The sequence below is a fragment of the Balaenoptera ricei genome, chromosome 4 (assembly GCF_028023285.1).
Source record: "Balaenoptera ricei isolate mBalRic1 chromosome 4, mBalRic1.hap2, whole genome shotgun sequence".
NCBI classification, from domain to species: Eukaryota; Metazoa; Chordata; class Mammalia; order Artiodactyla; family Balaenopteridae; genus Balaenoptera; species Balaenoptera ricei.
This window is the reverse complement of record NC_082642.1, coordinates 92,846,728-92,861,448: the sequence shown is the minus strand read 5'-3', so window position 1 is coordinate 92,861,448 and position 14,721 is coordinate 92,846,728. Positions and strand designations below refer to the sequence as shown.

General features: G+C 46.0%; 1 protein-coding gene across 1 annotated transcript in view; it reads left to right on the top strand.

Moving 5' to 3' along the window:
* Window positions 1-4,588, top strand: part of PDIA5 (protein disulfide isomerase family A member 5) — a 91,169-nt gene extending 86,581 nt beyond the window's left edge. Inside the window, exons 16-17 of the mRNA XM_059920967.1 lie at window positions 3,710-3,844; window positions 4,358-4,588. Coding sequence (XP_059776950.1) covers window positions 3,710-3,844; window positions 4,358-4,438 — 216 coding nt within the window. The 3' untranslated portion in view covers window positions 4,439-4,588. The remainder of the gene's footprint in view (window positions 1-3,709; window positions 3,845-4,357) is intronic.
* The last annotated feature ends 10,133 nt before the right edge of the window (window positions 4,589-14,721 follow it).

The following is a 14,721-nucleotide window of genomic DNA, read 5'->3' as shown; positions in this document are numbered from 1 at the left end:
CAGAAGCATTCTGGACGTGGCCATGGAGGACAAGGGTCTCAGGTGGAAGGCTGGTGGGTACAGGTGGGGGTCAGGGGATCACCGGGCTGGCAAAGTGGGGCCTGTCTCTCCCTGTACCTCAAGGTGTCCCAGCCTGGGGGTAGGGGCTGAGGGAACAGCAGTGCAGCACAGCTCCCGGCCAGGTGCAAGGTCGTCCCAGGAGTGGGCTCTGGGGCAGCAGGAGCCCCTCTGTGATTGGCTGACGAGGCTCTGGCCGTGTTGCATGTGCTGTGTATGGTCCCCCGAGTTCCATCAGAAGGGAACGCTCCCTGAGGGCAGGGACCTCGTTTGTCCTTGAATCCCCCACAGTCTTGACGCCTGAAACCTCTGTAAACGTTGACTGGATGACGTGTTTGGTGTTTCCTAAGAGCGCCTCTTCTGCTAGTACTTTTAAAGCCTTATGTTGTGTTGTCCTCACAGTCGTTTAGTCAGCTAGGTATTATTACTCATTTTACAGATGAGGAGATTGACTCTCAGAGAGGCTAAATGATTAGCCCAAAGTTACCCAGCTGGAAAGGGGCAGCATCAGAACTGAAAGAATAGGCATCGTCAGAGGTCTCCCAGATGTGGACTCAGGGCCTGGGACTCTCGTGCAGGGGATTTTGGGGGAGGTGGTCTTAGGAAGCAGTTGAGGGGATGGAGGAAGGGAAGCCAGAGTAGGTGCGTTAATGAGCAAATTACCGCATGGGTAACTAGGCTCAGTCCCTGGAGACCTCGGCAGGGACAGAGCCATCCCCCTCAGAGGCGAGAAAGCCAGGGGACGTGTCCGCCAGCCCCGTCCACTGTGGGCCTTACTTCTAGCTCCCTTCAGCCAGGAGTTGCAGGTGCCAGTGGCAAGTCAAGTGCTGGGCGGAGGGGACATTGCAGGGCACGACAGCCGCCTACCATGGAACAAATCTAGAAGTCAGTGTACGTTTGGTGCTGTAGGTGAGTCGGTGCAGATCTTGAGTGAGTATAAGGGGGGCAGGCGCTTAGGTGAAATTGGGATAGATGCGAAGAGGTTTATTTGCTGCCTTCTTTCCAAAGAGTCTCTGTCACTTCCTGTAGAGGGGCCTGTGCTTGTCTCCCCTTCTCCTACAGAGACTGAGAGCAAAGGAGCCTTTGCAGCCAGACGTAGCACTTTGTGTGTGTGGCTGGCAGCTATTTGACGGGATTCAGAATAAGGACCCATTTTTATTTTAGTCGATTTGTAAAACTATACACGACACTTCCCACAGCTCCAGGGCACGTGTACAAATTAAATTCATAATTTAAACTGGATGCAGGGAGAGCAGCGGCCCGGAGCAATGCTCATCAAACACTTTCACAGCCTAGCAGGGGAGCGACGGCCCCTAGCCGAGGGCCGGACACAGAGGCTGCACCATGTGCATGGTCCCCCCTGGGCCGGCCGCTCAGCACCTGCCCCGAGAAACGGAACCCTGAGGACGGCCAGAGGAGGCTCTGCCTCACGTTTCTGAATAATTCAGGAGGGGCTTTGGAGGGCAAGCTGGGGTTCTCAGAAGCCTGCAGGGGCTAGCCTGCTGGTGTGCATGGACGCAGGCAAACAGCAAGTTGACCCTGCCTGAAGGGGACAGCTGCCCTTCTTTTCCAGCCACACGTTGCCTGTGGGAAGGCAGGGTAAGTGCCCTCAGATTTGGCTTTTAAAGAGAAGCTGGAGAGCCAAACTTTACATGAAATCTTCTGGCTCTTTTTCTAGGTTGGCAGCTAATTCAGATTTATGTTTTTAAAATATTCTGCGTGGGCCAAATAGAACAGGCCTGAGAGCCAGATAGGGAGTGTGCAGAGTTTGCAGACTCTGCTCTACGAAGTCTCATCACGTAGAACGTAACGTAGCCGAAGCGGTAGAAGGGGGGCATGAGGGCGGGTGAGGAAGGATGAGTGGTAACCAGAGTGCAGGCCGCAACTCACTCTTCACTGCCTGTCAGCGCTGCTGCCTGCGGAACGGTAGCCCCGCTCACCTGGGCACAGGTAAGAGACCGGTAAGCGTTGACTGTTGGCGGCCTGCAGGGCTCTCCTACCTGGAAAGGGGGCCTCCATCCAAATGGAAATAACCAGCAGCCAGAGAACTCTGTGAGTCGCGGCTGTTCAGTAGTTTTAAACCTCCAACGTGGTAGTAGTTCTGCCAGGGCTCCTGCGTGGGTTCCAGCCCTCGGAGGCACCGCGCCCATTCCTCTCCCAGGCAGGTCCCAGCATGGGCTGGTCCTAGCTGGGTGCTCTTTCCTCGGGCCTTCACGCAGCTGGCTGCCTCCTCATCACTCAGGTCTCAGATCAAATGTTATCTCCTTGGAAAGGCCTCCTTGGCCATTGTGGCGAAAGCAACCCCTCTGGCCATGGTCTTATCCAAGCACCCTCTTTTGATTTCTTCAGAGCGTCCCTTGGACTTTGCAGTGATCTCGCTTGTTATGTGTCTGTTAACTGCCTTCCTGCAGTAAGAATGTCAGTCGCTTGATGACGGACTTTGTCAAGGTCACCACTGTCCTCGTAGCATCTAGAACAGGCTTGGCCCATAGCAAGACTTCCATCAGTGCCGCCTCTCATCAGAAGCTGCCGGCCCCTCTTCTGTAATGCTTGTGGATTGCTGTTGCCATTAATTGACCCTCTCCCCTCCTTCCCTGCTCTGTGACCCTCAACAGGAGAAAAGTTTCCCATGTCTGCTTGTTACCCTCTTATTGGGAAAGAACAATAAATAAGGAAAAACTACCCTGCATGTGAAATTTGTTCAATGGGCAAGAATAGGCCAACGGCCAGTTCACCTCCTTCTGGCCAAAAACTGTTTGCTTTAGTCATGCTGAACTCTGTCCCAGTTTCTGGAATGTGCTCCCCTGGCTGGAACCTGCTTCTCCTCCGCCATCAGGCCTTGGCCCAGGTGGCAAACTTTGCAGGGTGCCTCTGTGCCACTCCCTGGGCCGTCTTGGCACCCTGGACTACCTCCACACACCTCCTGTCATGCCTTGGATTCACCTCTTTATCCAACTCCCTGACCAGATGCTGAGCTCCTACTGGGGACAGAGCTTGTGTCCGGGGCCGGTAGGAGTCATTATAACAGCAGCTAACGTGTACTGACCATTAACCATGTGCCAGGTCCTGTGCGCTTTCACCTCACCTGACTTCTCTCACTCAGTCTTCATAATGTCCTGATAGTCTAGGTACTGTTATCTCCATTTTACAGACGAGACATTGAGGCACCAAGAGGCTAGGTAATTTTCCTCAAGTCTTAGTATGCAACCAAGCCAGGAGTTGCACATGGGAAACTTGACTTCAAAGCTCTTATTCTTAACCTTGATACTACCCTGCCTCCCCCAAAAGATGTTCAAGAAATATTAAGTTGATGAACGAATGAGTCCCACAGGGCCTCACAGAAAGCATCACAAAACTTGTGTTTACAGATGCTTTCAAGTCATAATTTCCTTTACAGTCTTGATTTTAAAGGGTAGTCTGAGGGCATTCCAAGCTAAGTCCCCTAACCTCACCTGTCTGCCTGGGGAATTGAAAACAGGCACTCTCAGTCTCAATGGAGCTCTGGGCTGGGGATGCTTTGGTTCAGCGTATCCCTGCTTTTGGGGAGGAGATCGAAAAGCAAATGATGTGGGCCTCAAGTGCAGCCTGGTCCAGGCCTCAGCTCTCAGACTGGAGACCCCCGTGCTGACCCTCCCTTTCTTTGGCCCCGCAGATTGCCTGTGCCGCTGTTGACTGCATCAAAGAGAAGAACCAGGACCTGTGTCAGCAGGAGGCCATCAAGGCCTACCCCACTTTCCACTACTACCACTATGGGAAGTTTGCAGAAAAGTACGACACCAATCCGACGGTGAGTTGCAGGGAAGCACCTGCCCCGAGCTCTGTCTGCTGACGGGCAGGGAAACAGCCACTGAGGAGGCTTCCCGGACAGCACAGAGGTCAGCTGCAATGCTCAGAGCTGAGAAGGCAAGGCTCTGGCCGGGCTGAAAGAAAATCCCAAGGGGTTTTCACACAAGTCCTGGCCCCAGAACTGGGGGGGTGCGGGGGTGCGGTGCGGATTCCAGGGCGTGGGACAGTTTCTTCACCCACTTTTCAGGGCGTCTCTGTAGCCAAGCAGACCCTCCCCACATGGCCAGCCGCCGTGCCACCACCGCCACCCCCCCACCGCCACCCCCCCACCGGCTCCACCCGGCCCCGCGCCGCCCCGCTCCCCAGCCCCCCGGCTCCCCAGCCCCCCGGCCGCCTCTCTGTGTCCAGAGGAGTGAGCACGCAGCGGCGGGTCAGGGAAGGGGAGTAAGGAGGCCCGGGCACACATCCGCATCAGGTTAAAGTTCCTTTTTTTTCCTCTTTCCCTCCCCTACAGGAGTTGGGATTTACTAGTTTTATTCGAACACTCCGGGAGGGAGACCATGAGAGACTAGGAAAGAAGAAGGAGGAGTTGTAATTTCTGCCTCAGAGAAAGCTTTTCCATTACACTGTGAACGATACCTGTTTTGTTGTTGTTTCTGAATTTCCACGTGTTCTGAAGATGAAGTTTTTTATAGCCGCTTACGGCCGTTTTGTACAATTTTGAAATAAAATTAAACCAATTGTTTGGTGGTGTGGCTTATTTCCAGGGAGCCTGTTCTAACAGAGAGATACCCGTGTTCTCCCTCCTTCCACGTCCTCTCCTGGGAGGTGGAGAGCCCCACGCCATGGTCACGTCTGCCCAGAAGGGACTGGGGGGCAGGTGGGTGAGGAGGGAGGCATGGGATACGGGCCCCTATCAGCCACTTGAGAGCAGAACAGGGGAGTCAGACCACAAAATATCCTGTTGGAAAATGACTGATTCTGAGGGGAAATACGTTAAGATGATCAGGGAAAATGGGATTGTGGAGCTGACAGGAACCAAGCATTAGCTTTTTCTGGATCATTGCTTTGGTGTGTTTTCCTGAAATGCATTTACATATTTCTCTTTCTCCGGCTATTTCTGTCTTCTCTTGCTCTCTCCATTCCCTCCCAGTTCTCCCTTTAAAGAAAAGTAAGTCTCCACTTAGGGGTGAGTGCAGCTGCCAAGCGCAGGCTGGAAGGGGCATCTCAGGTGGGCTGGGGAGGGGCCTTTGTGCAGCTGCTTGCTCGGCACACTGGCTGGAAGGGACGGTGTGGGGGACGTGGTGGTCTATTCTCTGTGTGCAGATGCCGGGTCTGTAAACCAGCTCCCCTCGCCCTGCCACAGGAACCTCCACATCTTTGCACCGCATTCTCATGGATGGGCGCCACCCAGGCCTCACTCTGCCTCTGTCATGTCTCTCTCCTGTCTTTCCCACTAGGTCTGCTTTCTGCATCCCTGCATGACTAACACCAGGCCTGTGCCTGGTGCTGCTGCCAGAGCCGTGGTCCTTCTCCATGGGGCGAAGAAGGGAGTAGAGCAGCTTCACTCCCCTGTCTTGACTTCGTGGTAAGCAGCAGTCCTAGCCTTGGGCTCCTCGGTGTAGTTCAGAGGTGGCATTGCCAGAGCTGCAGCACTGGGCAGCACACTTTGGTGGCCTTACAGGGGAGTTGGCCTGTGGGCACAGCCCTATTTCCTGGACTAGCCCCTGCCTTCTTTCTGATGTATCCCCCAGAGTGGGGGTGAGAGCCGCAGAGTTCCCCAGGGCGCCCTTGATGAAGTGCCACTGCACACAGCTCTGTTAAGTGAGATCAAAGGTTTTGAAAGCCCTTGTTCTGGTGCCGTGTCCCAGCTTCCCTAAGGTCAGCCTTTTCTTTTCCCTAAGCACCTACATTTTTAAGTGGCCCCTGGTCTCCCCACAGGTGAATGGGTATGAAAGAAGCACACGTTTAAATGTCACATTTACTGAGCTCAGCTGGTGCTGTATGCTGTCAGACAAAGAGCCATTTAATCCTGACGCTGAATATCATGTACCCTGTCCTGCAAGGGGCTCATGAGGGAGTGTGTGTGCACATGGGCACACTTAATGGAGTATTTGTGGAGGAACATATTTATTTGTGCCTCCAAAAACGTTGCTGTTTTTTAACTGCATCTTTAATACCTGACAAAATCCACTTCCTGGCAGAGGACCATGGGGGTTCACATTCAAGGCACACGGCTTTCTTTCCATCTGTTCCATAGCCTGGGTTGGCTTCTGTGTGAGGACTTGAAAGCATCAGGAAATGGCACCCTTTTCACTCTATTTGCAGGATTTGTTAATTATGGGGCCTTTGTCGGAAGGTCTAGTGATTACCATGACTTTGGGCATGACCTGAGCAAGTTCATCCCAGCTCTGGGCAGCTGCCTCTGCAGACAGAGCTCCCCTCCTCCACTCCCCCCGTCCCCCACCCCTCAACCCCGTGCCCCAATTCTGGAGCTCTGCAGATTGGTTAGATCATGGCCCTTGGTTAGTTCCATTCCCAGTGGCCTCGCTTGGTTCATTTGGGGTTCACTGATCTTCAGTGCAGACCCCTCCCTAGCCCTCACTCAAGGACCTGCCATTATCCCCTCGGTTCCCCTAGATCTTACCTCTGCAGGCTGATTTCTCTGCAAGAAGCAAGTGTAGAGTTAGGAGAGAACTGATTCCCAGTCTTCGTTCTGGTGGCTTTGGCATAACCTCAATTCCCCGGCTTTGGGTCATTGCTTCTGTTTCCATTCCCCATGGGTCTGCCTTACTCTGCGTCCCGCATGCCTCTCGCCCACCAGTGATTCCCCATCACCACTAACCAGAGCTCCCAGAGCTGGCCACCCAACCCTTCTCCTCTTCCCCACATGGTGCCCTCCCTTTCTAGAGATGTTTGGCTTCCAGAAACTGTTCTGTGCCAGGCACAGGAAGGTGATGCTCTGGGTTCAGGAACTGATTTGCTCCACCAATGTAAGAAGATGTGGAATCTCATCTGGAAAGCACCGGGCCCTCTTATGTATCAGAGGTGAAGCCTGTGGCTCACGTGACTTGCCCAGATCACACAGAATGGAGGAGGGGCCAGTCCTGTTCCCAAGAGGCTCCCAGTTAGAGTGACTGGGCATTGCTGGTCAGAACTGAGCTCCCTGCCGGCATGCTCTTACTGTTTACCATTATTTTATTATGTTAAGGCTGGAAAGATGAAACTGATATCCTTGAGCTACATGTGAAAATCAAATTACTGTTATGAGCCCACCAAATATATGTCTCCCCCCAAATCCTTTATTTTAGGCCTAGAATATCCAACACAGTGGCCATTAGCCACATGTGGCTATTAAGTATTTGAAATGTAGCTACTGCAACTGAGGAGTGTGTGTGTGTGTGTGTGTGCCTTTTTGTGTTGTAAAATACACATAACAAAATTTACCATTTTCAAGTGTATACAGTTCAGTGGCACTAAGTACATTTGTATTGTTATACAACCATCATTAATATCCACCTCCAGGACTTTTTCATCATCCCAAATTGAAACTCTGTATCCATTAAACAACAACTCCCCATACCCCGCTCCTCCCTGCCTCTGGTAACCACCATTCAACTTTCTGTCTCTATAAATTTGCCTATTCTAGGTACCTCATATAAGTGAAAGCATGTATTTACCCTTTTGTGTCTGGTTTATTTCACTTAGCATGATGAACAAGGTTCATCATGTTATAGCATGTGTCAGAATTTCCTTCCTTTTAAGACTGAATACTATTCCATTGTATGGATACACCACATTTTGTTTATCCTTTCATCTGTCAATGGACATTTGGGCTGTTTGTGCCTTTTGGCTATTGTGAATAATGCAGCTGTGAACAAAACTGTGCAAAGCATCTTTTTGAGTCCCTGCTTTCAATTCTTTTGAAAGTGGAATTGCTGGATCATATGATAATTCTATGTCTAGTTTTTTGAGGAATCATAATACTATTTTCAATAGTGGCTGCACCATCTTACATTCCTACCTATGCATGTAATGCACATGGGTTCTGATTTCTCTGCATCCTTGCCAAAAGTTGTTTTCTGGGTTTGTGCGTGTGTGTGTGTGTGTGTGTGTGTGTGTGTTTTAATAATAGCCATCCTAATGGATGTGAAGTGGTATCTCGTGGTTTTGATTTGCATTTTCTTAATGATTAATGATGTTGAGCATATTTTCATGTGCTTTTTAGCCATATGTATATCTCCTTTGGAGAAATGTGTATTCAAGTCCTTTGTCCATTTTTGAAATGGATTGTTTGTGTGGTTTTTTTGTTGTTGTTATTGGTCCCATGTAGGAGTTCTTTATGCATTCTGGATATCAATCCCTTATCAGATATATGATATGCAAATATTTCCTTCCATTCTGTGGGTTGTCTTTTCACTTCCTTGATAGTGTCTTTTGATGCACAAAAGTTTTTAATTTTGATGAACTCTGATATTTCTATTTTTTCTTTTGTCTCCTGTGCTTTTGGTGTGATTTCTAACAAATCATTGCTAAATCCAACGTTGGAAGTTTTTCTCCTCTGTTTTCTTCTAAGAGTTTTATAGTTTTAGGTCTTACATTTAGGACTGTGATCCAGTTTGAGTTAAGTATAAGGTAAGGGTCCAGCTTCATTGTTTTGCATGTGGATATCCAGTTTCCCCAACACCATTTGTAGAAAAGACTCTCTTTTCTTCATTGAACAGTCTTGGCACGCTAGTCAAAAATCATCAAGCTCTAGTTCCCAAAGATTTTCTTCTGTTTTTTTCCCTAAAGTTTTACATTTAAATATATGATCCATTTTGAATTAATTTTTATATAAGATGCGAGACTCAAGTCAGGGTTCATATTTTGACCTGTCAATGTCCAATAGCTCCAGAACCATTTGTTGAAGACTGTCTTTCCTCCACTGCATTGCTTTTACATTTTTGTCAAAAAATCAGTTGGCTGTACTTACAGAGGTCTATTTTGGGGTTCTCTGTTCTATTCCACTGATCTCTATCTATCCCTCCACCAACACCATGCAATCTTAATTACTTGTATCTGTATAGTAAGCCTTGAAATCAAGTAGACTGATTTCTCCCACTACTTTTCTTTTTCAGAATTGTTTTAGCTATTGGAGTTCCTTTGCCTTTCCGTATAAATTTTAGAATAATCTTATCTATATATGAATTTTTTCTGGGATTTTAATATCCTTTCAAATGATTCAGAAAAAAAATATATATATGTGCAAACACACACATAGATAAGGCTAAAGAGACAAAATGTAAATAACTGGTGAATCTAGGTAAAGGGCATATGTGACTTTACATGTGAAATTACATCAGAATAAAAAGTGCTTCTCCCCACACCCCCACACCCCCACATCCCCCCCAAAATTACACATGCCCTAAAAAGAGCATGCCCTAAATATATAAACTAAGTGACCCAATTTAGCAAAGAGGGCCTGAGTTTTAACTCTCTCTAGGCAGCCCTGCTTCTTGTCTGGCCAGGACCCAGAGTTCCTCTGTGCCCGCACAGAGGGGTGCAGAAATGGGCTGATAATCTAGGTAATGTGCTTACCAGAAGCTGTCACCTCAGCGAGATCACAGGCTGACCTCGGGGGTCCACAGCACCAGCGGGAATGAGGTGGTACCCCAGCCAGGTCTAGAGAAGGAAGGAAGTGCATGAGCACAGGCTTTAGGAGCAGACAGCGACAGAATACCCCAGAGCAGCACCCTGTGACCCTCAGCAGCCACCACGCCAGGTGCAGCCTTGACCAGCAGGGGGCGCTAGGATCTGCAGGGCCTGGTGTGAATCTAGGTCCCTCTCTCTGACTGTCAGTTTCACTTTGTCCACACCTCGTGGAGAAGAGGGGCTTTGAAAGACTGGACCTTTACCTAGGGAGCCATCCTAGAGTTGCCTAAAGAGAACTTTCAGTTATTGGATCAGACTGAGATAACCACTTCTACTAAATCAATTAATAGGAAAATACACACACACACACACACACACTTTTCTCTATATAAATAGGCAGACTGTAAATATACATCTTCTACATTCCTAATAAAATGTGATGGCCAGTCCTGAACATAAGAGTAAAGGTGAGACCTGGCCAGCACAAGGGGGAGAGGACCATGAATCCCTCATTCCAGATCTTATAGGATATATCTCCATTAATCTAGTCTAAGATTACAGGCTCACTGTCAGCAAAAACCATCAAAACTTTTTCACACTGCTCACAGAAAAGACCAATCCTTGATAATTAATTTTCATTGAATATTTTTCTTTACTTATTTTCAAGGTAATACATGTGTTACAAGAAACTTTGAAAAATGCAGAAAAGCATGCAAAAGAAAATTTAAATCATTCATAGCCCTGCTACTCATCAATTACTATTGATTACCGTATCATCTTCCAATTTTTAAAAATCGCACACAAATAAAATCTCTTAGTATTTTATAACTTAAAAAATTTACAAAATGTTTAAACACTCTCCCGTATCATTTCCTGTCATTATTCTTTCTCCACATAATTTTTAAGACCATACAGCAGAGTTTCTCAACACTGTTTCTAGGCACTACTGACATTTTGGAACAGATAATTCTTTGTTATGGGGAACTTTTCTACACACTGTAGGATTTTTAGCAGTATCTCTGGTCTCTACCCCCTAAATGCCAGCAGCATCTCCCCTTCCCCACAGGTTGTGACAACCAAAAATATCTCCAGACTTTGCCAAATGTCCCATGGGGGCAAAATTATCCCCAGCTGAGAATCACTGCTTTATAGATCTTTATCCTATGTAAATACTATCCTTTACTTATAAATTCATACCATTAGATATATATGTTATATATAGTTATTCTCTATCATAAATAATGCTGGATGGCCATCTCTGGTTTTGTTATTTTATGCATCTTACATATTTTCAAAAGTGGCTTTCTGGGTCAAAGAATATACTTGTTTTTAAGGCCTGTTTTTTTAAGGCCAGTGATATATATTGTCAGTTTTCCTTCAGCAGTGTACCTATTTATACTCTTACCAAGAGTTTATGAAGTAACCTGTTTTCCTAAGCCTTGCTAGCTCTGGGATTTATATTTTTATAAAGATCTTTGCACATTTTCTTTTTGATATACAGTTGACCCTTTGACAACACGGATTTGAACTTTGCAGGTCCACTTATATCTGGATTTTTTTCAGTAGTAAATACTATAATACTACACAATTGATCCACGGTTCCTTGAATCCATGGCTACAGAACCACGGATACAGAGGATTGGAGGATGTGGAGGGCCGATTGTAAGTTACACGCTATTTTCGACCACGCAAAAGATCGGTGCCCCTAACCCCCAAGTTGTTTAAAGGTCAACTGTAATTATAAAACACAGTTATTCTAGTTACCTTTTATCTTGAAAATTCTTTGTTTTAGCCTGCCAGGATGTTTTAGATTCGGTTTCTGTCTCCGACAAGTTTTCTGTCTTTAACTTCATGTCCCTTGCAAATTGATGAGAGTTAAAACATTGCAAAAGATAGAGAGTGTAGCCTAGACTCCTGTATCAGGCCAATAGAAATTTCCTGTCAGTCTACTAGTTCAGCTTCCCTAGGCACAGTCATTCCGCAAGTTCCTCACTTGTCCCAGCATCTAACTCATATTTTCCAACCTTTCCTAAAAGATACAGTGGAAGATATTGTCAGATGTTTTGTTGAGGTCTGGATATACTGCGTCTACCACATTCCTCTGATGAACCAATCTAATAACCCTGTGAAAAAAATAATAATCCTTTACCTGTGCACAGCCCCTTACAGTTGGGAATCATTTTTAGGAGCCTTTCATGCAACGCTCACACAACTCCATGATGTTGCGATGAGGAGGCAAAGGCTCCGGGAGTTTAGGTAACTCATAAAAGTTGACAGAGGTGGTAAGTGGCAGAGCTCAGATGCAATGCAGGCTTCCTTCCTTACTGCCATGACCAACAAAACTTTCCGTTGGTGATGCTTGCTTCTAGTAATTATTGCTTCCTTTCCAAGCCCCACTAGTCAGTATTGAGCTTCCCAGCATAACGCCAGCTCAGTAAGTCTTCCCTTTCCTGGACTATGACTTAGCCATGTCTCACATTCTTTCAGGACCCTGAGGGGAGATTTGTCTGGGTCAAAAAAATCTGAAATTATTTAGAGCAAGCAAGTGCTTGTCTTCAAACTCTTAACCAGTGTTGATTTTTTACAGTTTTTAAAATTCTATATATCTTCTCTGTAAAACTAAATAAACTAATACCTAAATACATATTAAATATATATTATATATTTCTATTATATATAAAATATGTATTTAGTTATTAACTTAGTGTATATATATCTACATCTACATGTGTATCTTTCTCTATATATATATAGAGAGAATATAAATGGAGAGAGAGAGGAGAGAGAAACTGTCTTACTTTATTGCCCTCCAGTTGCATGCCCCAGAAATAACTTCTGTTAAGTGTGGTGTGTATCCTGCCAAGCATTTTGTCTGGGGCTTTTTTTTTTTTTTTTTTTTCTGGTTCATAAACAAACATGTAGTGTGCTTTTTTAAAAAAATATTTTATTTATTTATTTATTTATTTGGCTGTGCCGGGTCTTAGTTGCGGCACGTGGGATTTTCGTTGCCAAATACGGGATTTTTAGTTGCGGCATGCAGGACCGTTAATTGCAGCATGCGGGATCTAGTTCCCTGACCAGGGATCGAACCCGGGCCCCCTGCCTTGGGAGCGCAGAGTCTTAACCACTGGACCACCGGGAAAGTCCCTGTAGTGTGCTTTTTATGTGTGAGTATGTATGTGTGTACATGTATATGTGTATGTGTATATAGATATATAGATTCAGAAAATTCTTTTCTACTTCAAGATCATATATATATATATATATTTACTGGTGCTTTTCTGATATCTGAAAATATACCTCAAATTAATTTTGATATAAGGAATGAGGTAGGAATCCAGCTTTTTGTTTTTCAAGATGGCTAGCCACTTGCCCCATCAACATTTTGATTAATTTACCTTTTCCCCACTGAAATGCCACTTTTATCATATGGTAAATTTCAAAATGTGTTCAGATGCCTTACTTTTCTGCCCTGTTCCACTAATCTATCTATTCCTATTTTATTTTATTTTTAAATCCCATTTTAATTACTTTCTTTTTAAATAGAATTTTCTTAGCTGTTTTGGCTTTTTTTTTTTTTTTTTTTCAGTTAAAATTTCTATCTTGGATCTCAGTTCTTTCTAACCAAAGACCATCCTCTCTTTCTCAGTACAGTGATCATGTTCTTTGACAGAGTAAACAGAAATAAAAAGGTGTGGAGTTTCACTTTCTTTTCTCATCCATCACAATTATGCAGTTGGCTCCTAACAGTGAGCCCAGATGTCCCTCCCTGAACCTCTTACTCTAGACTTAATTAAAACAGCCCTTTCTGCTGTCGTAGCTTTTTGTTGCGAGCCTCAGTAGCTAGGCTTTCCAGGAACTCTCCTCAAGGCCTCTTACGTGTGCCCTCCTTGCTCCCTGTGCTTTGTGATCTGTGCTCCTCCCAGTTCAACCGCCACTGGATTCTTTTATGTAGATCCTCCTTTTCTTTTCACTGAACCACTTCCAGCAATAAAGTCTCAATCACTTTGAGAATGTCCTCATCCTCTTGGCCCACATCTCCGACTCTGAGTATTTAGCTGAGAGGGAGGGCATCCTTTCTATGACAGTTACCTTCACAGCCTGAGCTGAGAGTTGTGCCCCACAGACCCCAGATGCCCTCCTATTTCAAGCCCTAAATACCTCATGATGAGGAAAAGGAAGGAAGAGGTGACATCAGCATGTTGTCACTGGAAACTGGTAACCCCAGGGGATGAGTTCCCTGCAGTCACCAGTATTGTCTGCTACTTCGCTCTTTGGGAAAAGGATAGATCACATTCCTTCCCATCTTTTCCCAGGTGCATCAGTTCTCAATCCTGGCTGCATGATTAACCACCTGGGGAGCTTGAAAAGCTATCAGAGCCAGGGCCCCACCCCCAAAACAACTGAACCTGAGTCTCTGGGGATGGGGTCCTGGCACTGATATGTTTCAAAATATCTCCAGGTTGTTCTGAAGTGCAGCCGGAGTTCAGAAACGGTGGGCTGAGTACGGCAGGCTTCACCAGAGTGCGGTGCTTACTTGTATACATGGAACCAAGGCTGGGAAAATGGAAAAATGAAGGGGAAGACGTTTTTCCAACAACGTTATCCTCCGAAAGGTTGGTAATTTTTCATTATGATTAAGTAATTAAGTTGCTTTTCATCTATTGCTACCTTTAACTCTCCTGAAAATTGTTTCTAAAAAACGTTCACTAGGGAGCTATATATGTAAATCCATCCACATTATCATTGCAATACAGGATCTATGCAGCTGAAATAATCTTGACTCTAATACTCAAAAGGCAGCAAAGTAAGTGACAGTAATAATACCACCCCTCTATTTTTCCAGACCATAGAATAAGCAGCACGTGTGGAACATGGCGTTTCAAACGCTGCCACATCACTGAGTGTTCTGCGTGGCATCGAGGGTGGGAGTGTGCTGAGCAAATGTCTCCTCTGACAGGATGTTAGAACCTCAGCAGTCACAGACTTTAATTCCTTCATCATCTGACTGCTTTCAAACCTTCCATTTTCTGCAGCATGGAAACAAATTGGTCTGGGTTTCAAAATTCTTCTGTCAAGAAATAAACGAACCCGTGAAGGCATAGAGGGGCTTATCTGAGTGCAAGCAGACCCTGGGTTTTCAGAAGACTTTGACATGTTGAAAAAAACAGAGGTGTCTGAAGAAGGTAAATTGCTGATAGCGGTAGCTCAGAGAATGAATTGGAGTAAACCAAGCTCCATCAG